The sequence below is a fragment of the Chanodichthys erythropterus genome, chromosome 19 (genome assembly GCF_024489055.1).
Source record: "Chanodichthys erythropterus isolate Z2021 chromosome 19, ASM2448905v1, whole genome shotgun sequence".
NCBI lineage: Eukaryota > Metazoa > Chordata > Actinopteri > Cypriniformes > Xenocyprididae > Chanodichthys > Chanodichthys erythropterus.
The window spans coordinates 17,460,286-17,487,076 of NC_090239.1; the positions used below are offsets into that span (position 1 = coordinate 17,460,286).

The 26,791-nt window shown below is 34.9% G+C and overlaps 1 protein-coding gene across 2 annotated transcripts in view; it reads left to right on the forward strand.

Moving 5' to 3' along the window:
* Nucleotides 1-26,791, forward strand: part of nsfb (N-ethylmaleimide-sensitive factor b) — a 31,556-nt gene that overhangs the window by 2,202 nt on the left and 2,563 nt on the right. For both annotated transcript variants that reach the window (XM_067369296.1, XM_067369297.1), the window contains exons 2-21: nucleotides 858-943; nucleotides 1,047-1,146; nucleotides 2,058-2,097; nucleotides 4,376-4,542; nucleotides 4,659-4,766; nucleotides 4,863-4,938; nucleotides 6,883-7,038; nucleotides 12,688-12,887; nucleotides 14,494-14,659; nucleotides 14,781-14,855; nucleotides 14,934-15,121; nucleotides 15,521-15,616; nucleotides 15,858-16,014; nucleotides 17,724-17,857; nucleotides 17,994-18,060; nucleotides 18,489-18,568; nucleotides 20,334-20,468; nucleotides 23,650-23,763; nucleotides 26,518-26,573; nucleotides 26,667-26,731. In XM_067369296.1, coding sequence (XP_067225397.1) covers nucleotides 858-943; nucleotides 1,047-1,146; nucleotides 2,058-2,097; nucleotides 4,376-4,542; nucleotides 4,659-4,766; nucleotides 4,863-4,938; nucleotides 6,883-7,038; nucleotides 12,688-12,887; nucleotides 14,494-14,659; nucleotides 14,781-14,855; nucleotides 14,934-15,121; nucleotides 15,521-15,616; nucleotides 15,858-16,014; nucleotides 17,724-17,857; nucleotides 17,994-18,060; nucleotides 18,489-18,568; nucleotides 20,334-20,468; nucleotides 23,650-23,763; nucleotides 26,518-26,573; nucleotides 26,667-26,697 — 2,232 coding nt within the window. In that variant the 3' untranslated portion in view covers nucleotides 26,698-26,731. The remainder of the gene's footprint in view (nucleotides 1-857; nucleotides 944-1,046; nucleotides 1,147-2,057; nucleotides 2,098-4,375; nucleotides 4,543-4,658; nucleotides 4,767-4,862; nucleotides 4,939-6,882; nucleotides 7,039-12,687; nucleotides 12,888-14,493; nucleotides 14,660-14,780; nucleotides 14,856-14,933; nucleotides 15,122-15,520; nucleotides 15,617-15,857; nucleotides 16,015-17,723; nucleotides 17,858-17,993; nucleotides 18,061-18,488; nucleotides 18,569-20,333; nucleotides 20,469-23,649; nucleotides 23,764-26,517; nucleotides 26,574-26,666; nucleotides 26,732-26,791) is intronic.

The following is a 26,791-nucleotide window of genomic DNA, read 5'->3' on the forward strand; positions in this document are numbered from 1 at the left end:
TACATTAACAATAATTAGGATATAGAAATGTTATGCCTGATCAGTGTGTATAAAGATATAGTTTAAAAAAATGGTAATAAAATATGACAAGATCTCAGAGTTAAACTGTGTCTGAAAAAAAAAAATCTATATTATGTCAGAAAACACTTAAGCAAAACATGGTCAGGTCAAAGTATCTGAAGAATTTTTGGTTCCAAATTTTTATTAGTTTTACTGGTAGTCCACTGTATGACGAATTTTTGGGTATAATATGTCACAGTTTACTTTATTTTGCTATCCTCACTTATATAAATGAACTGTAGTGTCCTACACCCACTAGTAAAAATATATAAAAAATATAAAAAATGTCGGAATAATTTTTGGTTTTTGGTGTGTATATATATATATATATATATATATATATATATATATATATATATATATATATATATATATACACATACACACACACACACACACACACTGATTTAGTTTTTTTTTTTTTTTTTAAATATTACTAAAATACAATATTAAGTTAACTTTAACCAAAGCTTTGGTGTGCCTCATATATTTGTGTAAGCAAATAAAAATGTACATTTAGATCGTATTTACATATGTCAATATGTTAACATGATACTTAAAGCATTGTTTTATAGTCCAGTCTTAAAATGCAAAACAGTATAACACAGGTCCATCTCTGCATACACCAAGGCCTGCAAAAGGTTAAATGATAGATCTTGATAGAATTATTAGTAATTATTATAAACGATCAGTAAGTATGCTTGAGTTTACGACTGGTAGTGTATATGCATGCTGAATGCAGCTTTGATTTGCAATCACTTCATCACTCCTGTGCTCCCCCCCTCTTTCCTGTACAGCTAATGCAAGCAGCGAGATGCCCGACCGATGAACTGTCTCTCACCAACTGTGTGGTTGCAAGTGAGAAAGACTTCAAACCTGGGCAGTGAGTATTCAATGTGTAATGCAAGCAAATGAGAGAGGTGGTTATATGTCAACACATACTGTCAGAACGTGTGTGTCAGATCAGCTCTTCTAATTCTTTCTAGGCATTTGACTGTTAAAACCACACCCACTCAGAAATTTGTGTTCACGGTTAAAACTCACCCGAGCGTGGTCCCGGGAACCATTGCCTTCAGTCTACCACAGGTACATGTTTGTGTCATCATTCCACATAGGCTTCCCATATGCCTTTATGTGTCTTTACTGCTGTTATAGACATGTAGAACTAAAGTTGGACCCACTTTATATTACGTGGCCTTAACTACTATGTACTTACATTTAATTAATAATTTAATACAATGCACTTATTGTGTACATACATGTTTTTACATTGTACTTTATTTTAAAAACACATGCATGTAATTACACCAGTAATTAATTTCTGTAATTACATTTATAATTACACTGTTGACCCATCCCTTAACCCTTACCCCTACCCTTAAACCTACCCATACCACCAAAGCTTTCCCTAACCTTACCTGTACCCCACCTCAGTAGCTGAAAATGTGTTTTGCAATTCAATATGAACCCAATAAGTACATTGTACTTATTTTTTGATGTAAGTACATAGTAGTTAAGGCCACTTAATATAAAGTGGGACCCTAAAGCTGATATGCGTTAGCATACAGATGTACATCAGTGTACTGTTATTGTTAGCGTGCTTATTTCTTAATATCTTGCATTGTTTTTGCCTGCTTCTCCTTCATCTGTTAACTTGCCAGCAGCAAGACTTCTCAGGTACTACAGTAACTTTCTCACAGTGGTCTTATTTTATGGCAGGATGTGATATTTTATGAAGAAGAGACCAAGAAATGAAAAAAAAACCGGAACTTTTATCTACTTAAACTACTTGATAAATTAATAATGTGCTATACAGTAGGACCATCTATCAAGAGAAAGTTGTACAAATGTGTTTGTGTGCCTTTTGTAGTAGGATATTCTAAATAATGACTGTATAATAATTGTGTAACCTTTAAATTGCTAAAACTCAGATTAATTATATATGTAGGCTAAATGCAAGATACTTGAAACTGATTAATATGCTCTCTGTGTCATAGAGAAAATGGGCTGGACTCTCTCTAAACCAGGATGTGGAAGGTATGTAGTACAGTTCAATATTACTAATTTTGTGACAAAAAAAAAAGCATGTACAAACAACACTCGGAAGAGGATTAGGGCCAAGCAATAATAAAAAAATAAAACCATCTCGAGATTTCAAGAATGAACTCATTAAATTTCGAGAAAAAAGGTGAGATAAAATGTTGAGAATAAACTCATTAAATTACGAGAAGAAAATCGTTAAATTTCGCGAAAAAAGTTGAGATAAAATGTTGAAAATAAAGCCATTCAATTATGAGAATAAAGTCATTAAATCGTAATCGTAAAATCGTAATTTAACAGATTTGTTGTCGTAATTTAAGGACTTTTTTCTCATAATTGAATGACTTTATTCTCAACATTTTATCTCAACTTTTTTCTCAAAATTTAACGACATTTTTCTCATAATTTAAGGAATTCGTTCTCGTAATTTAATGACTTTATTCTCAACATTTTATCTCAACTTTTTTCTCGAAATTTAACGAAATTTTTCTCATAATTTAACGATTTTTTTCTCGTAATTTAATGAGTTTATTCTCAACATTTTATCTCAACCTTTTTCTCGAAATTTAACAACTTTAATTATTATTATTATTGCTTGGCCCTAATCCTCTTCCGTACAATTTGATGGGCTGCTCAATAGTTCAATAATTCAGTGAGTTTGTTTCCTGTGTTTGCTGTGGGAATATTGATTATAGTGTTGTGTGATAACACCGTGATTGGGTTGGAGATATGTAGTGGTAATGCCTTTATAATGTACATTTTAGGTAACCAAAGTTCGAATGCATTGAAATAATTGCAGATTCCTTGTTACAACTGAATTTGGTTGTTTGTCATGTGTTTTAATACATTATACTTTCTAAAGGTGTAACAATGAATAGATAAGTATTATAATGTATTATTACTGTGGTTACAATTATTCATTAGATCATACAGTGCATTATAAGGTACATTACAAGGCATAATTAATGCATTAAAAATACTTCTATAATGCATAATATATAAAGGCTTTGAATGAACCCTAGTGAAAAATAAATGTACTAAAATGTATTTGAAATGCATTTCTTTTATGCTAAGTATACTATAAATGCATATTTATGTACTTAATATAAATACCCTGCAGTTGTACTTATAGTATGCTAAACTGGTATACTTAAAGGATTAGTTCACTTTCAAATAAAAAGGCCATTGAAGTCCATTATAAGGAGAATAATCCTGGAATGTTTTCATCAAAAACCGTAATTTCTTTTCGACTGAAGAAAGAAAGACATGAACATCTTGGATGACATGGGGGTGAGTAAATTATCAGGAATTTTTTTTTTAAAAGTGAACTAATCCTTTAAAGTCTGCTAAATTGGAACAACTAATTTTGTACTTAATGCACTTTAGTTATCTGTAAATAGTGCTGAGGTCCAACTAAAGATATACTTAAGTATCTTTGATTGTGCTAAAGTGGATCTGTTGCAAGTATACTTTAGGTACACTTTAAATATCTTGCATTTAAAGAATGATATTATACAGAGATCATACTATCCTTACTAATGGTGATATTAAAACACATTTTAGGCTTAATATTAAGAAATGTGGATTGTGCATTAAAGAAGTACTCCAAATAAAGTTTAATTATAATATTTATGTCAGCATGTCTCAAGCGATATGTCAGCAAATGTTAATGGATTTGTAGTATCAAAAAATCTCTAAAACAGTAATATTCTGAAATATTATTAAAATTTAAAATGTCAGTGTTCTATTTTAATATATTTTAAAATGTAATTTATTCCTGTGATAGCAAAGCTGAATTTTCAGCAGCCATTTCTCCAGTCTTCAGTGTCACATGATTGGCTGATTCTTCCAGCACACATGGATTTGTTCACTGGTTCTTTGGTATTTGGCCTCAGTCACTTTTTAATGTTTTTGGAGACACGCCTAAAATGTCTACAATGTTTACAACCATCAATAAACTGCATTACATTGATGCAGCATTGTCAGCATGAACTCAGTTTTGTCAGCATCCCAAAAATAAACATGTGCACTTTGGTCAGAGTGGAATAGATGTGACTAAAGTGTTCACATGGATGTTTATTGCAATTAAAATCATCATGCGTCACATTTTACTACAATTATGTTAGCTACGATTATGAGCTTATGCGCATCAATTTGATTGAAGTATTGTGTTTACATGAGGTAAAGTGTAACCGCAATATTGCCTGAATTCCATTATAATCGCATTATGAGGGTAAACAATGACTGTCAGTTCTCTCTGTTGTTGTATTTGCAGTGAGTATCTACAACTTTGACCCATCAAGACAGTATGTGGGAACCATGACGCTAGAGATTGACTTCCTCCAGAAGAAGAGCGTTGACAGCAATCCTTACGACTCAGATAAAATGGCCATTGAATTTATCCAGTTTTTCAACTCACAGGCCTTTACCATTGGCCAGCAGGTGAGACGATTAAAGAGCTAATGTAATGAATGTCACACTCACACGTAATGAGGTCTGAGAACGTTTGTATAGTGTGGATGTAGTGACACTTTATGTCTGTATCGTCTTCCTGGCAGTTTGCCTTTAGCTTTTGTGACAGGCTCTTTGGATTGGTCATAAAAGATATCGAGGCCATGGATCCCAGCATCCTCAGAGGCGAGCAAACCAATAGCAAAAAACAGAAGGTACCTTTTTACTGCTTACTTTCAAGTCATACCAAATCAAGTGTTAAATGAGTTATGGCGCCTTCAACAGTGTTTATCTCCATTTTTCTTTTTCAGATTGAGATTGGTCTGTTGCACGGCAACAGTCAGGTGATTTTTGACAAAGCCGAGAGCTCATCTCTCAATTTGATTGGTTAGTGTTTAACCTGCAAACACACACCACTATTGTGGCTCTAACATACACAAGCAGACAGCGCTTCATATTTACTCATCTGTTGATAATGGGGTATAACGATTCTGATGTGTATGTGAGTCTTCAGAATATTTTTTTAATACATTACCTACAGTATTTAGCTGGGTTAGGGTGCAGGAAGATCCTTAAGATCTTTTGGTCAAGACTTGTTAACCTAAGGACTTGTCATGGTTAATCCAACATTGTCAGCAGCTGCTGGTAATATATCATTAGTCTTTCTTGTCACGGCTTACTTAAAACTAGATAGGTCACTAATTCTTGTGAGTCGTGATGAAACGTCACATACTTTTACTCACTATTGGTTTTGACCAAGTCGCCTATTTGATATAAATCATGAATCACTACAATGTCCTTTACACACCATTTCATCTTATGTACTGTTTAGAATGATCAGAATTACAAAATGCATTCAATCAGTTTACATTTTAACTGCACACATGCTCACATTTGTTTTCATGTTACAGAAAGAACAAGAGCATAACAAAAACACCAACAACTTCTCAATACCACCTCTATTTTTAGTCTTCTTCTGTTAACATCTCACCAACAGCACCATGTTTTAAGAACAGTTTGAAAGGTCTCCAAACTCCAAAGATCTTATATTTATCTCTTTAAATATGTTATCTTTTACATTGACATATTTGTTACCATTTCTCAAGATTTAGCCAATATCCTATACAGTATTTGGTGCACAAAAATTGAAAAAATTTTGTTTGTTTGTTTTTTGCTGCAGGATACCAGTATTTTAGTTTTTGATTTAGTTGTATTAATATTTTGAATTCACTTATATTTTTTTTAAATTTTTTTTTAGTTTTAATGTTAACTTTAGTTTAATTTTTAGAAATTTTGTTATGTGCCTTTGTATTTTATTAGTTTTTTAAATTGCTGTTTAGGTTTAATTGATTTTTATTTCATTTTTAGTTTTGTTTAGTTTTAGTTTTTATTTATTTCCAGTTAATTATTTTAAACATATTTATTAAAGTTAAACATATTTATTTCAGTTTTTTTTTGCCATGGCAACATTTCTAATTTTCGTTTAGTTCAAGTTTTTCTGATAATATTTATATTTAATTTAATTTCAGCTTTATTTTAATTAACAGAAATGTTTTTAATAGTTTTAGTTTTAGTTAACAATAACAATCCTGCAGGATACACATGAGTGTTTAAGTAATTATTAAAAAATTAAATAATAGTAATTTTATACATTAATTTAAATTAATTAAAAATTAATTAAATAATTAAGTAATTAATTTCTGTGTCAACCATCATCATCAGCTCAATGACAATGACTGTAAAGAAATAATTATTTTAATGAGTTCCTTCATTTTACATAGCACCTATTATTAGCTAGCAGTGTCAGAAAGCAGTTAAAGCAATTAAATTGAATTTTTTTTTTTTAAAACCATATTGATTTTCTATATGACTGGTGACAATTTAATAGATGGAGCTGAAAATCAATTTGAAAGCATCCTATAGTGGTTATTAATTCTTTTATTATTAATGTCTAATATTATTAATTAATATCTCACTGTGTTGAGCTAGAGTGAGTTACAGGCAAGAAAAAAAGTTAAAGTGAGAAACTGAACCTAAACATGACTGAACAGTTTATTTTAAAATAATTCCTCTGTACATGAACTTTTATTTCAGTTCTGTTGCCTGTGTTGTCCAATGACTCAAACTTCAAATAATGTAACAACCAAAACGTATCACTAGATGGCAGTCAGAACATGCATGGTTTCCTCACTTTGTCACCTCTGCTCAAATGTTTTATACATCAGTTAATTTGACACAGGGTATGACCTTGGTGAATGAAATATAAAGAAGATATTTTACTGATTTTCTTTAGAGTTCCTCAGCAGCCTGATTTTGATAATCCTTCCCCAGGAAAATCAAAGGCCAGAGGCTCTCGGCAGTCCATCATCAACCCCGACTGGAACTTTGAGCGCATGGGGATCGGAGGCCTGGACAAGGAGTTCTCGGACATCTTCCGTCGGGCCTTCGCCTCAAGAGTCTTTCCTCCAGACATAGTGGAGCAGATGGGTGAGTCTCAGATTTTCTCTCCCTCATTCTCTTTGAAGCAAAAACTTTGAAGCTGCACTAGTGCATGACGCCCCTGTCTCTGTCCTGGAAAGATGTATATCTTTTTTTCTTCTTCAATCACATCTCTCTCTGTTTAAGTGGCCAGTAGAGGCTCAGCATGTTGTAGGCGACATGAATCACAGAATGTTGTGACTTCAGTTCGAGAGAGAGAAGTCCAAGCCAAAATAAATAAGAGCGGCTAAAAGATTGGACTGACAGCTCTCAGACCCTCCCAGCACCTCATCCTGACCATAAATGAGAGAATTGCTCAGTTATATTCAACCCTGAAAGAACATTGTTATGTTGACTTCACTTTTACTGTTGGCTTACAGTCAAAAGCCTAGTTTGAATTATATTGTCAGCCTGCAGTCTGATTGTGTTTTAATGATTTACATTCACCCTCTAAACAGATCAACAATTGTTAAAAATGCTATCCAGCAGATAAATTCCCATCAGATTGCCTCCTGCAGCGAAAGTATTATAATCATTTGCAGTTGATGCTGCTGTCTGCGTTCCTTTCTCAGCTTTTAGACTCTTTTGCTAATAATTGCGAACAAGTGTGCAAAAAAATGTTCTGAGACAGAATTTCAGATTGATTCTCAACAGGTGCTCATGTTGATGAATCCTGAATAAGTAAGAGCATGTCCATAGTAAAAAAAATAGCATAACACTGTGTCCTAACCAGACGCGATGCGATTAGATTCCAGTGACAAGCAATATGTCTATCCACACCAGACTAGACCCGACTATGAGTTTCCTTTCATTTATTTTCAAGATCTGAGGTGAATTATCTATCGTCGTTTTCAGTATGGCCATAAAGATAATGTAAAATGATATTTAAACTCGCATTAAATTATTTTATCATTAAATAAAGCACATAAGCAGTACCTGAGATTATCATTGTCATGTTTGTATGTCGCAACGGCGCAGAAATGGAAACTGTTTGTAAAATAGTATGGCTGTCGTGGCTGATTAGGACAAAAACTCTGATTAACATGGAAAAGATACCTTTTATCGTGTGTTGTGTCACATCTGGTTAGGAAATGGTGTAATACACAGTCAAACTGTCTTTATATAAGGGCTTTCCACACATCATCACCTGTACTGATACAGTTGTGATGCACACACACAAAGATCTTTGATTAAAACCTTTTATTTGGACTTGGAGTACAGTTGATTTGTGCAAACAGCTGTGCATACTGTTAAGCTTTAAATTGTGTTATTCTGAAGTAAGACTTATTTTGGTGTCTCTTATTTTTTTAAAGGATTAGTTCACACAAAAATTTAATTTCTGTCATTAATTACTCACCCTCATGTCGTTCCACATCCGTAAGATCTTCGTTCATCTTCAGAACACAAATTAAAGGTGCTGAAGAACATGTTTTTAAAAGATGTAATATAAGTCTAAGGTGTCCCCTGAATGTGTCTATGAAGTTTCAGCTCAAAATACCCCATAGTTTTTTTTTTTTTTAATGAATTTTTTGGTCCCACTTTATATTAAGTGGCCTTAACTACTATGTACTTATATAAAAAAGTAAGTACAATGTACTTATTGGGTTCATATTGAATTTTAAAACACATTTGCTGCTATTGAGGTGGATATGGGTATAGTTAGGGAAAGCTTTGGTGGTATGGGTAGGTTTAAGGGTAGGGGTAAGGGTTAAGGGATGGGTCAACAGTGTAATTATAAATGTAATTACAGAAATTAATTACAGATGTAATTACATGCAGGTGTTTTTAAAATATAAGTACAATGTAATAACATCTATGTACACAATAAGTGCATTGTATCAAATGATTAATTTAAATGTAAGTACATAGTAGTTAAGGCCACTTAATATAAAGTGGGTCCAATTTTTTTAACTGCCTATTTTGGGGCATCATTATAAATGCGCCAATTCAGGGTGTGCGGCCCCTTTAATTCTCGTGCTCCCCGCCCCAAGAGCTCGCGCTTGCCTTAAACAACATAAAAAAAAATTCACACAGCTAATATAACCCTCAAAATGGAAAGTGTTCGTCATGCAGCATGTCTAATCACGTAAGTACAGTATTTATTTTGATGTTTACATTGATTCTGAATGAGTTTGATAGTGCCTCATGGCTAACGGCTAATGCTACACTGTTGGATAGATTTATAAAGAATAAAGTTGTGTTTATGCGTTATACAGACTGCAGGTGTTTAAAAATGAAAATAGCGGCGGCTCTCTTGTCTCCGTGTATACAGTAAGAAACAATGGTAACTTTAACCACATTTAACAGTACATTAGCAAACATGCTAATAAAACATTTAGAAAGACAGTTTACAAATATCACTAAAAATATCATGTCATCATGGATCATGTCAGTTATTATTGCTCCATCTGCCATTTTTTGCTATTGTCCTTGCTTGCTTACCTATTCTGATGATTCTGCTGTGCACATCCAGACGTCCTGCCCTTGTGTAATGCTTTGAACATGAGCTGGCATATGCAAATATTGGGGGCGTACATATTAATGATCCTGACTGTTATGTAACAGTCGGTGTTATGTTGAGATTCGCCTGTTTTTCGGAGGTCTTTTAAACAAATGAGATTTATATAAGAAGGAGGAAACAATGGAGTTTGAAACTCACTGTATGACATTTCTATGTACTGAACTCTTGTTATTTAACTATGCCAAGATAAATTCAATTTTCAGAAAGACTATTTTTGACTATTTTAACAAAGGACCTTGAATGACGGTAATTACATCTATGGGAGATAAAAAAAAAACATTCAGATTTCATCAAAAATATCTTCATTTGTGTCCTGAAGATGAACAAAGGTCTTACAAGTGGGGAATGACATGAAGGTGAGTAATTAAAGACAGAAATTTCATTTTTGGTTGAACTAACCCTTTAATTTCTAATAAAATAAAAACTAAATATTTCGGCTTAATACAATCCATGTTTTCCAAGGCCACCATGAGTCTGTGGTTTTTTTGCGTACATATGGTATCAGTTAGTTTATCCGTAAATGTTAACACTCATTTTGGGGTTTGGTCGTTATTTTATTCTATTCTGCACTTGCCAAACTGTGAAAATGAACCGTTATGAAGGGCATATTTCTGTAAGCTGTCAGATGACTTGATCATGTATAGAATGCAGACACACAGTTCAGTGTGTGTGCGCGAGAGAGCGAGAGATGACCTTTGTGGTGTGATGGCTGCAGGAGTTGGCCTCTGGCTCGGGCAGCTGGCTGCTCTAATGAGATGGCGGGTCTTGATAGCGCAAAGGTGAGCACCTAATTGGGCTTCGTTTTGGAGCCCAGGTGCTGAAGGAAGGTGCGGGTGTGTGTCTGAGTATGTTATTGTCTTATAGTGCTTGGGTGGGAGTTTACACCAGTACACCCAGTTTCTCCCAAAACTCCCACAACCTAAAGGTCATTTCAGTCTGCCCAGCCACAGCCTCGTTCTTCTCCTCTGTGAAAAAAATTGATGTCTGCCCTCCCTCAACCTGAGGCTGTCATCAAGTGAAAATGGCCATACTGATTCCCATCTCAGGCCTGCTGGTTATCTCCAGCCTTCCCGCTCTTTTCAAATGGCAGCCAACAGATGTTGTTAACCATAAACAGGGCTCTTGTCTCAGAAATGCCATTGCTCATCAAAAAGGCCCTTGTGCTACTTTGAAAACAGTTGTATTGGTGACTTGGCCATACTTTGCGTGTGTGGCTCACCAGTCATTTTATTAGGTACACCTGTTCAACTGCTTATTAACACAAATATCTAATCAGCCAATCACATGGCAGCAACTCAATGCCTGTAGACATGGTCAAGACAATGTGCTGAAGAAGTTCAAACAGAGCATCAGAATAGGGAAGAAAGTGACTTTGAACATGGCATGGTTGTTGGTGCCAGACGGGCTGGTCTTTTTTTATTTGATATATTTGGACAATAGAGATTTGTAAAACAATGCCTGGTCTGATGATTCTCGATTTCTGCTGCGACATTAAGATAGTAGTTTCAGAATTTGGCGTAAAAAACATGAAAGCATAGGTCCATCCTGTCTTTTATCAATGGATCATGCTGCTGCTGGATGTGGTGTAATGGTGTGGAGGATATTCTCTTGGCACACTTTGGGCCCCTTAGTACCAATTGAGCATCGTTTAAATTCCATAGCCTACCTGAGTATTGTTGCTGACCATGTCCATCCCTTTATGACCACTGTTTACCCATCTTCTGATGACTACTTTCAGTAGGATAACGTGCCATGTCACAAAGCTCAAATCATCTCAAATTGGTTTCTTGAACATGATAATGAGTTTACTATACTCAAATGGCCTCCACAGTCACCAGATCCCAATTCAATGTAGCACTTTGGGATGTTGTGGAACGGGAGATTTGCATCATGGTGTACAGCTGACAAATCTGCAGCAACTGCGTGATGCTAACATGTCAATATATACCAAAATATCTGAGGAATGTTTCCAGCACCTTGATGAATCTATGCCACGAAGGTTCATAAGTGTCAGTAAAGACATTTAAAATCTCACTAAATAATACTTTCTTTTTTTTATCAAAGAATCCTGAAAAAATATATTAATATTAAGCAGCACAATCAGAAATGTTTTTATGAGCACCAAATAAGCATATAACAATGATTTCTGAAAGATCATTTGACACTGAAGATGAGGAAATAACAGAAATAATTTACATGTTAAGGTTTAATAAAATAGAAAAGTTATTTTAAATAGTAATAATATATATATAAAAAATACCTACCCTAAATTTTATGAATAGTAGTGTGTATATTTTATAAAACTACTCTTTTTCACAAAACTCGCAAAATCAATATCACGTGACCAAACCAAAATGCATTAAAAAAAACCCCAGGAAATTATATTATAGAGAGGATCTGTGCAGACCTCCATGACTGTCAGTACATTTCTGAAAATATCAGACTTTTTTTATGACACTGGCTATGTTTACATTCCACTACCAATTTTCATCAATCCGAATTAATGGAATCCGATTGCAGATCTGTTTACATGTACTCTAACCATTGTAATCTGATTCAAATATCCGTTTATATGTGTTAACTTTTGCACACGCGCTCTGCGTGTGACATCATATCACACTTGCGGAGACAACCATGGACGTGACACCAACAGAGCTCATTGTTATTTTTGCCCTGTTGGCATATACATGAATACGATTGAGAAAGTAGTCGGATTCAAGCGAGTACAAGGTCATTTTTGCTGTGGGATCGGATTAGAAAAGGAATAAACCACCCCTTCCAATCCGATCGAAATTTCATTTGGATCGTGTTCAATCGGATCAATTAATGTGTTTACATGAACGTTTTTTAATCCGATTGAGCTGTCAATCTGATTACAAATGGATTACTTGGGATACTTGCATGTAAACATAGCCAATGTCATGTGGTGCAACTCCCCCAAAACTGATATATAAAATTGTTTATAAATGAATGATTAATGGTATTTATTTATTTAATTTAAAAAAATTTAAAAAATATTTGTATGCTTACATGTATTCAATGTGTAATGGTATGAAACTACATATTTAAAAGATTTTTCCTTTTCTCTTATACAGAGCACTTTTCCAGTATCTCATTGTTGCTTATACTCTCTGCAGGCTGCAAACACGTGAAGGGGATCTTGTTGTTTGGACCGCCCGGCTGTGGTAAAACCCTGATGGCACGTCAGATTGGTAAAATGCTGAATGCTAGAGAGCCAAAAGTGGTCAATGGGCCAGAGATTCTGAACAAATATGTGGGCGAGTCGGAGGCCAACATCAGAAAGCTGTTTGCTGATGCTGAGGAGGAACAGAAGAGAGTAAGAAACCAGGAAAAGAGACAAAATGGCATTTCATGCAAATTATTAAACATTACACACTTAGGAAAAACCTTCGTTCTTTCACGCACTTCACAAATCACTGTTCGCTTAGAAACGGCCATACAGACGTTTTGCACAACCTTACATTCATCTGGCTCAGTGGTGGAACCCACTGATATTTGACACTTTAAAGTAAGGGTGCTCTGTCAACAGTCAAAAAAAAATCATGGCAGGCAAACTTGGGCTTGCTCAAAGGATGCTGTTCCCAGTTTTGGGCCCTCCAGCCGCTCTACAAATAACTCCAAATTGCTGAAATATACTTTCTGAATTACTGTAAATGGCCTTGTGTTTGCTTAGAAATATTATCATAGTTTGTTTTTTTCCAAGGGTGATGTATCATGAAGTGTTGGCAGAGAACTGCTGGTTCTGGCCGTTGTTGAGTGTGATGTTGTGCTGGTAGACTGTGTGACTACATGACATTGAAGAGCTCACTCGTCACCTCTTAATGAGAGCATTCGGCTATCTCTAACCCCTCACCCAAACTCACGGGAGGCCACGCACACTCATACTGGCCTCCCATCTGTGCTAAATGTTACGGCCTAGCCTCTGACAACCTCAGAGATGAAGGAGATTAGTCTTAATTGTAGACCATTGTCACAGAGTTTATACAGTCACAGTCCATTCACCAGCCTGGCATTTAAGCAGAGCGCTCAAGACAGCTATACACAGCAGTTTTAAAGGCTTAGTTCACACAAAAATGAAATTTCTGTCATTTATTACTCACCCTCTTGTCGTTCCAAACCCGTAAAATCTATGTTCATCTTCGGAACAAAAATTAAGATGTTTTTGATGAAATTCGAGGGTTTCTGAACCACACTTAGGCAGCAATGTTATTGCACATTTTGAGGTCCGGAAAGGTAGTAAAGACATTGTTAAAATCGTCCATGTGACTGCAGTGGTTCAACCTTAATGTTATGAAGCGACGAGAATACTTTTTGTGTGCAAAAACGAAACAAAAATAACAACTTTATTCAGCAGTTTCTTCTCTTCCCTGTCAGTTTCCTACACAGTAGACTTAGTGAACGCGGTGCAGTGCTTCCGTGTTTACTTCCGAACGCTGGCTTAGTATTGGCTGATGCGTGTGTGTGATGCTAACACAGGAGCTGAATAAAGTCTTCTCGTCGCTTCATAACATTAAGGTTGAACCACTGCAGTCACATGGACTATTTTAACAATGTCTTTACTACCTTTCTGGACCTCAAAAGGTGCAATGACATTGTTGCCTATGTGTGGTTCAGAAACCCTTTGGATTTCATCAAAAATATCTTACTTTGTGTTCTGAAGATAAATGAAGGTTTTACTGGTTTGGAACGACATGAGGGTGAGTAATAAATGACAGAAATTTCATTTTTGGGTGAACTAACCGTTTAAGACCACATTAAAATAAAATTGTTACGTTTTAAGGCCAGTCAAAAATCTATTATATTATATTATATTATATTATATTATATTATATTATATTATATTATATTATATTATATTATATTATATTATATTATATTATATTATATTATATTATTATTTTTTTTTTGTTTGGCTTTTGAAGTTGGGGGCCAACAGCGGCCTTCACATCATCATATTTGATGAAATTGATGCCATCTGTAAACAACGTGGCAGCATGGCGGGCAGCACTGGGGTCCATGACACCGTAGTCAACCAGCTACTGTCCAAGATCGATGGTGTAGAGCAGCTCAACAACCTCTTGGTTATTGGTGAGAACTTCCTTTGAGATTGACCACCATAATGAATGACCATGCATTTTTTTTGTTACATATTTAATATGTGTTTATTGATTTGGCTTTTTGTTCATCAATAAATTGTACTTTATTTAAGGAATGACCAACAGGCCTGACCTGATTGATGAAGCCCTCTTGAGGCCAGGAAGACTGGAGGTCAAAATGGAGATTGGTGAGAACTACAGTAGCCACCATGGATCACATATTCAAGGTTGCCTGAACAACTAGTTGACTTGTAGTCCTTCTCCAGGCCTGCCTGATGAGACTGGCCGTGTTCAGATCCTGCATATCCACACGGCAAAGATGAGGCAGTCAAACATGCTGGCCAAAGACGTTGACATAAAAGAGCTGGCTGTCGAGACCAAGAACTACAGTGGAGCAGAGCTGGAGGGGCTTGTTCGGGCTGCCCAGTCGACTGCCATGAACCGCCACATCAAGGTCTGATCTCATCATCTCGCTGACCCCTACACCACCACAATCATAACTAATTATGGCTGATTTAAACTAAATCAATTCTTAAAGGCAGCATGAAACAGAAGTTGCAATAGTCTTTTCTTCACAATTGATGTATATGCAAGTGAAACAGCTTCTCGAACAAGATTACTATCTTAGAAGCAGTCTATGGATATCTTTATATAGCTAGACAACGTGTGTGTGTGTGTGTTTTAGCAGCACAGCTCACACACTCCCATATTTGATGGTGTTGACACATAATTCTCCCATATTTGATTAAGCTTACACAGGTGTAATAGGTCTCTCTTTTTCTTGTTTCTAGACCTCTCATTTTGATTAAGTGGATGAGTTTGAGGATCAATCTGTGTGTTTTTGCTCCTGTAGGCCACTACTCAGGTAGAGGTGGATACAGAAAAGGCTCATACTCTGCAGGTCAGCAGGAGTGACTTCTGGGCCTCTCTGAATAATGACATCAAGCCTGTAAGTCCACTCTCCATTATTGTGTATTCAGTTTGTATAATGATATGTTGATTCCAAATCCCCTGATTAGATTTTGTTGCCAAACTTCACTATCGACATGAAGTCTGAGACTGAATCTTAAATGTTGCCAAATTTTTATCCAGTATAATTATTGATATTTTTAACAGTGAATAAAGTAATTTATCATTGCTTTCATTTTTAAATGCATTTCTCTCTGTTTTTTTTTTTTTTTTTCGTAAAGGCATTTGGAACTAATCAGGAGGATTACGCCAGTTATGTCATGAATGGTATTGTGAAATGGAGCAATGCTGTGTCTGACATATTGGGAGATGGAGAGCTTCTGGTGCAACAGACCAAGAACAGTGAACGCACACCGCTAGTAACTGTGCTCTTAGAGGGCAAGTCTTTCAAACAAACATCACATAAATATACATAGACTTACACAAATACAATGTTATTGGTCAACTAATTAAAATAGTGACTTTATTAACTTAACTAATTTTATCTAATAAAGTGACAGACTTCCTTTTTTACTGAGTAAAAAACCTGTTCACGCAGACATCATACGTCATCAGTGCATTTCACGCTATGCAGAGTTTACGAGTAGACAGATGTGAGTCACAGAGCACCACAAACAAACAGCAGCCACCTTTTACATTTCCTACGGATTCAAAACAACAAGCTTATTCTGCTTTCAAGCCATAACTACCGTCATTAAGAGAAGGCAACCTATGACGTTCTAACCAGAGCTGTTCTTGCCTCAGACTTGGATTTACGCATTTCCATGTCAACAGTATGAACACTGAAATTAATCTGCAGCAGTGAGGTACAAGCTCTCTTAAGTTGTTAACGTTCATTATTATTGTAATGTTATGTGCTTTGAGACATGAGGTAGTTTAACGCAGTCTCTTGTGACGCTTTGTGTGGATTTGCACGGCGATTTGCAGGGAGGGTGGGATCGTATGCTTTCAATGCTAGCAGGCTAACATTAGCATTTCCCAGATTACCTACTGCACCTTAATTCAGTTGTTCAAATGCTGGAGGAATTTTTTGTTTTGTTTTGTATCAGTACACAAAATATTATTTTTAATAAAATAATTATGGCTGTCAATTATTTCAAATATTCAATCAGAATTAATATAATAATGTTTTGTAGTTCAAAAACATTGTGTGCTGTGTCAGTCACTTTGCTTGTTTTGCTGAGTTTGTCCTTGTTTTTGGGAAAGAGTAGGGCTGCATGATTTGGGGATATAATTTGTAAAATTTGGGGATTGAAATTGATTTTTTTTTTTAAAGAGCTCCACATTTTCTGTGCTTTTATTAGGGCTGCACAATTTGACCAAAATATTGTGATAATATTTATAAAATAATCACAATAATTATTTTATTATTATTAAATAAAAATGTTAAAATAAGAAATATTACTATTGTAAAATACTATTTCACTGTTAAAAAAAAAACAATTTAATATTTAAGAAAAATAACATAATTTAATTTTACTGAACAACTGTAAAATTATGACACTCATATATATTAATTTCTTCATTTTAATTTACTAAACACTTCTCATTACAAATCTGCTGAGATGAGTGCTGTACGTTGTGTTCCTAAATGCACATTATTACAGCATTTGCTGTGAACCTGAAAACCCCAGATCATGACCTGCTCACAAGTGAATGAACACAGTGCTCTGAAACATGCTGCACATTTATTTATTTAATTAAATCACAGTCTTGTGATTTGAAAATTGCACTAATCTATATCGTAATTTCAATTTAATTTTGATTAATCATTCAGCCCTAAGAGAGGGTGTGTAGGTGAAAATGGCAGAATTAAAATGTCAATGTCATCTAATAGGTATATTTAAAATGAACCTCAAAGCTTAAATGTAATAAGCTACTTTTAATTAGTAGCTTTTAGTGTAACTACTTGTTCAGCAGGGTATACCTTGAAAAGTTAAAGTTGCACACATACACTGCACACATACACAAACGCTGAGAGAATAGCATTCCTCCCTGCTCTTGTACTCTGGTTCACACAAGCAAACATGCACCATAATGCTGCAATCTGATATGACTGAGAGTGTGAATGCTCTCCGCTCCCGCAGGGCCTCCTCACAGTGGTAAGACCGCACTAGCGGCCAAGATCGCAGAGGACTCCCAATTCCCCTTCATCAAGATCTGCTCTCCAGACAAAATGATCGGCTATTCAGAGATCGCCAAATGTCAGGCCATCAAGAAGGTAACAACCTGGTTGCCCTAGGTTAAGGTGTGAAGAGATCTGTGCATGTTGAAAGCAGTTGTCATGGGGGATGTTATTGATGTGATATTGCAGCCTTATGACTTTAATAGTGGGTTTATGGTTTTCATCTCTCTAGATATTTGAGGACGCCTACAAGTCCCAGCTGAGCTGTGTGGTGGTGGACGATATAGAACGACTGCTGGGTGAGTCCATCACACTGAGAATGATGCACTTCCTGTCAAAACTGATAATAATTTTAAAAGAATCAAGGCTTACACTTTATTTTAATGTATCACTATTACCGTGCAATTATACATATATGTACTGAGTAATATTAATTAAGTACATGTTCTTACTATAGGGTTAGGGTAGGATATGGTTTAGGGTTAGTTGCATGTAATTATGCCTAATTTATGGTTATTACTATAGTAAATAGATGTAACATGTAACAAGGACACATTAAAATAAATTGTTACCGAATCAAGTTGCCCTTTTATTTATTATTTAAAGGGATTCGTCTCATTTTGTCTGTTTTTTGTTCTTGTTTTAGTTGAAATGATTGCGATGTACAACGTAATGGTTGGTAAACATACCAAACTTACCCAACTCTGTCTTTTCATCCACTCCACAGATTTTGTTCCCATCGGGCCACGGTTCTCTAATCTGGTGCTGCAGGCTCTGCTAGTATTATTGAAGAAACCTCCTCCTCGGGTGAGAATGTCACCCATTCTCAATGGCCTGTAATACTGGCTTCCACAAATAGGGGGCAGCACCTCCTTTTCACAAAAAAAGAGTCTCTCTGATTGCTGTGGAGCCACTCGCCACATTGGTCCTTTATTCATAGACATATCCGAGTTATTTTAGTCTGCTTAAATTTATTATTTCACCCATAATGTTAGGGGCTTTTAAAACCTCTAACCAAAGTATACTCCTAAGCCGGTGGTTCTCAGACTGTGGTCAGTGAAGGATTCCAAGTGGTTCTACATAAATAAAATTATTGACAGTTACCAAAATCAAATTATTGACTCGGTAGGCAACGAATTAACTCGCTGTGTTAAAATGAATGTGTTATCTGTGTTTCTATAGTCTCATTTCAATAATTATATGACTTATATGTGTTTGATATGTAGATATGTATAAACTATTTAATATACACTACCGTTAAAAAAGGTTTAGGGTTAGTAAGATTTTTTTTTTTTGTACTTTTTTTTTTTTTTTTTTTCAGCAAGGGTACATAAAATTGATCAAAAGTGACAGTAAATATGTTTATAATGTTAGAAAAAATCTATTTCATTAAATGCTGTTCTTTTGAACCTTCTATTAATCAAAGAATCGTTAAAAAAATGTGTCACGGTTTCCGCAAAAATGATAAGCAGCACATCTGTTTTCAAGCTGTGAACTTAATCAGCATATTAGAATGATTTCTTATTGATGTGACACTGAATACTGGAGTAATGGCTGCTGAAAATTCAGCTTTGCCATCACAGGAATAAATTGCATTTTAAAATATATTCAAATAGAAAACAGTTATTTTAAGTTGAAATAATATTGCAAAATATTACTGTTTTTACTGTATTTTTTATTAAACAAATGCAGCCCTGTTGAGCATAAATAAATTGGATAAAGGATAAATAGAGGATAGCTAAATAAAGTAAACTGTGACATATTATACCCAAAAATTCTTCATAAGGTGGACTACCAGTAAAATTTATACAAATTTGGAACCAAAAATTATTCAGACTCTTTGACCTGACCAGTGTTATCTGACATAATCCAGATTAATTTTTTTCTGACACAGTTTAACTCTGAGATCTTGTCATATTTTATTACCATTTTTTTAAACTATAGTGAATAAACTGTATTAATGAATGAAATGTTCAAGGTGTCTAAGTAAATTATGGTTTTACTGTATGTGTATATATAAATACTCGTAACTAATATACTTCTAACTATAAATCTTGTTTTTATAATTTGGTTACATTTGAAATATTTATCCAAATTATTATTTGTTTTTCATAGAAGGCCTCCCCTAACAAGTTACTTTTGTGTTGGCCTGCCTGGTGGCAGTGAGTGTGTATGTCAGGCAGGAATAGGTGTTGTGCTGTGTTTGTAAGGTGTTTTGAATAGCTGAGGGTCTTTTCCTCCAGATCAGGCCTGCATAGAGCAGCACTCAGCAGGGAGTCGAGTCTTGGGTGAGTCGATAAAAAGGTTTTGTGAGAGAGCCGGGACCTGGCAGGCCCGCTGCCTGTGTGGCACCTCATCTGCATGCACTAGCATATACTGGGCACCACAGGGGGTGACCCATAATCCCCTCTGCTCGCTGGGGCCTCTGGGAATGGCCCACCTCTTTACTCCACGTACATAGGCACGATAGCATGGCTGCATAAAAAGTTCGCCAATGAGAAATTTTGACCTTCAGTGTTTTAAAAAGTACCATAAATTGTAAACAAACTCATTGCTTGTATTTATACTGCAGGGTCGGAAGTTGCTGATTCTTGGCACAACTAGCAGAAAGGATGTTCTGCAGGAGATGGGCATGTTGGACACTTTCAGTACAACAATCCACATCCCTAATATAGCTAGAGGAGAACATCTCATCGAGGCCCTGGAGGTGAGGCTTTCAGGGACTTATTATTCTAGAGATAAGAGATGGCCTGAAAGTACCCTATAAAGCCTACTGCATCATATTTGATATGTGAATATTTCAGGTCTCTAAATTATCAACATAATCAAAATGTTGCTGAAAACCTGCTCTACACAATCTCCTTCATGTTGTCTGATTGATAGTTCATATTTTTTTGCAAGCAAAAGGCCTTTTAGTATAATTCTAAAGATGTTTACCTTCAGGTCATGGTTAACATGTCTTTTTTTTTAATAAAGTAAACATATGAATGACTTTTTTATTGTTATTAATATTTCAAGATGAACGTTTACTGGAAATGCAGCAACATAGTTTTACTTGATTATCCATACATTATTATTATTATTATTTATTTTTAGAAAAATCAAGTTAAAATGGAAGTCTCAAATATGTTACATTAGGCTTTTGAGGAATGTTTTTTATATTGTACATCTTTCTGTCATCATTGTATTGCATTGCATTTTATGTTTTGCCCCCCACAAATAAAACTACAAAGCTTTGATCACAAAACTAAGCATTTAAATATCATCTTACTATGACATATTATTGAGAGATATAGTATGACAACTGATATTTAAATGCTGTAGTCTTTGTAAAAATCATTTGATTTACATTACAAGCTATCAGAATTTCATCTTTTTACTTTTTACTTTTTAAATAACGGCAACTGCACCAAATTGCATATTTTTTCATAGCCTCTGTTTATTTAGTGAGCTTCATATTCTCACTGTATCATACTATATGGGCCATAAAACCCTGATGTATCAAATATGAAACAAAACAAATACATATGCACTAGGGCTGTTCAACGATAACCATGGTTATTGTGTACAAAATAAGAGTCTGTGTTTACGTAATATATGTGTGTTTGTTTTGTGTATAATTATTATGTATATATAAATCAGAGGTCGCGTTAACCGAAAATTTTCCGTCATTGACGGAATTTTTTTATCAATGACGGAAAAATCTGAAGGCCGTCCGTCACGGTGACAGATTACACTCAGGGTGATCTACTGTAAATTGTAAGTGTAATTCACACCCCTGTTCAGTTGGTGGCGAGTGCGCTCCAATGTAGCAGCAGAGCACTGGATCCAGAACAAAAATAAAACTGGCAGGAATCTTTTGCTATGCATTTGATACTGATAACGCCCATGCGAGTACCCAGAAGCTACAACTCTCTATCACGCCACATTAAAGAGCGCCAAAACGGTATTAATTGCTTGAATTTCTTAATGAAATGGACAGAATTTGAAATCTGAGACTTTTCTTCCATATCAAAAGCAACACAAAGCGTTAAGCCTATTGCGATTTATTGGATGGGAGGCGCACAATGCACTGTTTAATCATCAACTGAAAACAGCATAGCCTACCAAGAGATCGACTATGGTTTACGAATCGATATTGGTCTCATGAATGCGCAAAACAGCAAGGAGACATTTTAATTGTTTATTAATAAAGTAATGTTTTCTGAATCAGTGTCGGCTGCAAAGATGAAGTTGATATTGACTCTCATCATCTATGGATGCGCTATGAATGCACTTCATTCGGTTTAGTCTACATAATCAGAGTAGCCTAGGCTATTTCTTTTCGTTTTGAATTAATTCGTTTTCGTTAAAGTAGGTATTTAAAGCTTTCTCTAGATATATTTCTCATGTAGCCTATGTGAGGCAAGCAGCCGCTGAGTTTCGGTTCATTTAGCCTGTAAGACGCGCTCCAGTTCACGCGCCAGTGATCGCGCCCGCGCCTCCATGTCATGATTATATTGTCTGTTATATTTGCTTCTTATTTATTACATCCAGGCAATTGGTTAATGAAACATTGATTAAAATTAAGATACAATTTTTACAAAACGAAATCCACCTTAAAGAAAGGCTTTCTACAAAATAAAACTTAATGAAGTGTTTAAAATCATGTCTGACCCACTCCATGTCTCCGGATATACTGCGCATTTCATGATGCATCTTACTCATGCTGTTAATTTTTCATAATCAAATAGATGAATTTAAAATATAACATAGGACTATTTAAACATAAATATGAAACTACGTGTTTTTAATGGCTACCAACACGTAGCCTATACAACAGCCACGTTACAGAGAAATTTCACGTGTGAATTACCCGTCATTTTAATTTTCATATTTTAATTATAATAACACATTTAATTGCTATTATTTGTGAACAAAAATAAAAGCAATTAAATGTGTTATTATAATTAAAATATGAAAATTAAAATGACGGGTAGTAATAGATTATGACGGAATTTTTACGACCCTGTCCGTCAAAATGACGGGCAATGTTAAAGTCTAACGCAACCTCTGATATAAATATACACACATACATGTATATATTTAAGAAAAATATCTTATATTTCTATAAAAATATTTACATTTATATATAATTTAAATATATAAAAATATAAATATATTTTATATTTATACATACATGCTTATATTTCTTAAATATATACATGTATGTGTGTGTATTTATATATACATAATAATTATACACAAAACAAACACTCATATATTACTTAAACACAGACTCTTATTTTGTACACAATAACCACAGTTATCGTTGAACAGCCCTAATATGCACACTTTAAAAACATATTTTGTATGAAGGTTTAATATTCTGTTCCTTTTATAAATTAGATTATTTCACATCTCAGGCTTTACAGGGTTAAACCACACTCATTTCATCAAAAATATAATATAATTTAATTTAGATAACAAAATATTAAAGCAAAAAAAAAAAAAGTAAAAAAAAAAGTTCTTGAAGAAAACAATCTACATAGTAGAAGATACTACTGTGTTTCTAGGAACTCGCTGACATTTACCTTTTAAAGCAGATCATCTTGAAGGGATAGTTCAGCCAAAAAATGTCTGTTCTGTCATAATTTACTTCCTCTGATGTTGTTCAAAACCTGTATGACTTCCTTTTTTACAGTTTTTTGTCAATACAGTGAAAGTCAGTGGAGGTTCAATCAATGTTGTTTTGGACCTTTTTGACTTTTACTGTATGGCCAACAACAATAGCACTTCTTGTGTTCTACAAAAGTAAATTTATATGACATGTACATTAGAATATGGCCATCATTTTTCATTGATTGTCTCTGGATCCATAACTGACTTCTTTTTCCTCTCTCGTTCAGCTTCTTGGGGGCTTCCAGGAAGAAGAGCGAGCAACTATTGCAAAACAGGTGAAAGGAAAAACGATGTGGCTGGGCATTAAGAAGCTGCAGATGCTTATTGAGATGTCACTGCAGGTGAGTCTCAGAAAGACCTTTTCACCCTGAGGGTTGTCTAGACGACTCCCTGAGTCACAGCTTTCCTGTGAAATCATCTGCGGTTTGAGTCACTGTCAAATTCAATTACTTTATGGCATCATAATGAAAACAAGCCCCTCCAGATGCGCCTTCTTTCTTGACACACACAAGTAAACAGAACTCCATATTCCTCATCTGCATGTAATTTGGTGTATGTGGCCCGCTTCTGGAGATGATTGAAGCGTTTCACTTTCCCTGCCAAAACAGACTGCTCTCAAAAATTGCGCAATAATGTTAACAGCTTAATGGTATTACATTTAAAAATCAATACTAATAAAAAATGTCTAAAATACATAAAACATGTTTAATTTGGCAAATTCACAGTGAAGAACTACTATCAAAGTCCCTTTCACTCGGCGGCCATCTTTGAAACGCCTCTCGGGCATCCTGGACATCATGCAACCTCTTTGAATGGGGAAACATCAAATTCACCAAAACTTTTTGCCAACCTTACAATTAAATTTCATATTTGAAATCACCAATGAAATCTAACAACAACCGGCTCATAAATTTTGTTTCTAAACGCTCAAATCATGACAAAAAAAACTATTTTTCAGGCTGGATCAAGCTAATGTGCATGCGCAGACCTAAATGCGCGTCTCTTCGGAGGCTCACATCTGACTGTTTCTATAGAAACCAGTGATTCTAATGGCCGCTGAAGTGACGCGATGACTTTACCAGTCGGCGATTGGCTCTTATTTAGAAGGCGGGACTTATTCCACCATATTGTGCGTTACACTTTCTCCCATTCAAAACAATGAGTGACACGTCTTGTGTTATTCTATAGTCTTTGCTACTATTCAAAATACATTTTTAATGCTACAACCAAACACTATATGTTGTAATCTTACTATAATCTTAGTGACCATATACAGTCAAATTAAAATTTATTCAGACACCTTGAAGATTTCATTCATTAATACAGTTTATTCACTATAGTTTAAAAAAATGGTAATAAAATATGACAAGATCTCAGAGTTAAACTGTCAGAAAAAAATAGTCTTAATTATGTCAGAAAACACTTAAGCAAAACATGGTCAGGTCAAAGTATCTGAAGAATTTTTGGTCCCAAATTTTTATTAGTTTTACTGGTAGTCCATGTATGAAGGCTTTTTGGTATAATATGTCACAGTTTACTTTATTTTGCTATCCTCACTTACATAAATGAACTGTAGTGTCCTACACCCACTAGTAAAAAAAAAAAAAAAAAAAAAAAAAAAATTATATATATATATATATATATATATATATATAAATATATAAATATATATATATATATATATATATATATATATATATATATATATATATATATATATATATATATATATATATATATATATATATATATATATATAAATATATCTAGTGTCTGAATATTTTTTGGTTTGACTGTGTATATATAGAAATAAATATTTCTTGAGCAACAAATCAGCATATTGGAATGATTTCTGAAGGATCATGTGACACTGAAGACTGGAGTAATGATGCTGAAAATTCAGCTTTATCATCACAAAAATAAATTTTTTACTTCGGTGTTTGTGATGTTGTGATTTCATCTCAGACCAGGTTGGTTAGAACTCTTTATTGAAGACATTTTTGAAATCCCTGTGGAGAAAATAATGGGAGAAACCAAGGCCACTGAAAAAGCGTCCAATCATTGTTGTGCTCTGTTATGCCAATGTTGGCTCTATTGAAAATCTGTATTTTCGAAAATATTTTGAGTTCATTTTTGACCATTAGTTCTAGATTAGTGCTAGTCTTGTTTATTGAGAATTACAGAGGTGTTTGATAGTGTTGTCTTGTTTTTGTGGTGGCGTAATTGGAGTTGCAGTGGTGTTTGTGCTGGATGCTGTGTAATTGGTGTGGTATGCAGTAATGTGGCAGAGTGAGTGCTTCCCCTCAGAGAGGAATGAGGCAGAGTCTGCCGGGACATGCTGCAAACAGCCGCACTGCGTTTTCCTCCCATTCCCTCTATTCTTTCAGTAATTTCCACTTCTTCAACAGCCCCAGGCAATTGAAAAGCTAAGTTATTGCATACACCTTCATTAATTTTCCTCCCTGGTGCCTTCTCCCTCCTCAGAGCTTCCCTCTGTCCTTAAATCACATTGTAGTCTATAAAGGAAAGTTAAAAGTGCAATTTAGTTCATGACTAAGATTAAACATGTCTGAGAATGTAGCTCCTTAATTAATTTTGTGTACATCTCCTGTAGACATTTAATTAGAGCTTAAGGAATTTAATGGTACAATTAAATTTCATCTGGGATGTTTTATTATAATTTATTTATTAATTCAATCAACTTATTATTCATGTATCTTTACTTTCCATCTAATAAATATCACTCTAAACATTACTAAAATTAGTATGTGAGGTGATCAGTCCTGGGTGAACAGGTACGTCAACCTGCTGGATTTATCTCTAGTCTTGTCACTTCCCCTTCCCGGCAGCCATTTACTGCCGCCCCTTCACAACTCCTCACAGACAAATTCAGGGCCCCTCCGAACCCTCCAGGCTTTACATAGCTGACAAGGTTTTTGTCTTTTCAACATCTCAGAACTTTCCAGAAAAGGGTGGCTTGCAAGGAACATACAGCAGTGTAAAAAAAACAAAAAACAATTCAGTTGAAGGATCACTTTTAATCTCATCTCCATTTTTCACCTTCCCTGTTGGTATTTTTCTGTTTTATCTTTTAGATGCCTCTGGAATACAGAGTTAACAAGTTCTTGGCACTACTGGGAGAAGAAGGAGCGTAAGTCCATTTCAGTTGGCTTCAAATGGATTTTTTCTCCTTTATCATACTGATTTTGTTTTTCATTACCATGTTGTTCTTGTTGTTCTCCAGGTTTGGCTCTGCTAAACACGGGGCTATATAGTCTTGGGTGCAGAAGACAAACCAAGGCTATTTTGGTAGGACTGACACACCAAGCCTTACTTTTGTCTGTTAATATTTCAGTGCACAATTTAGAA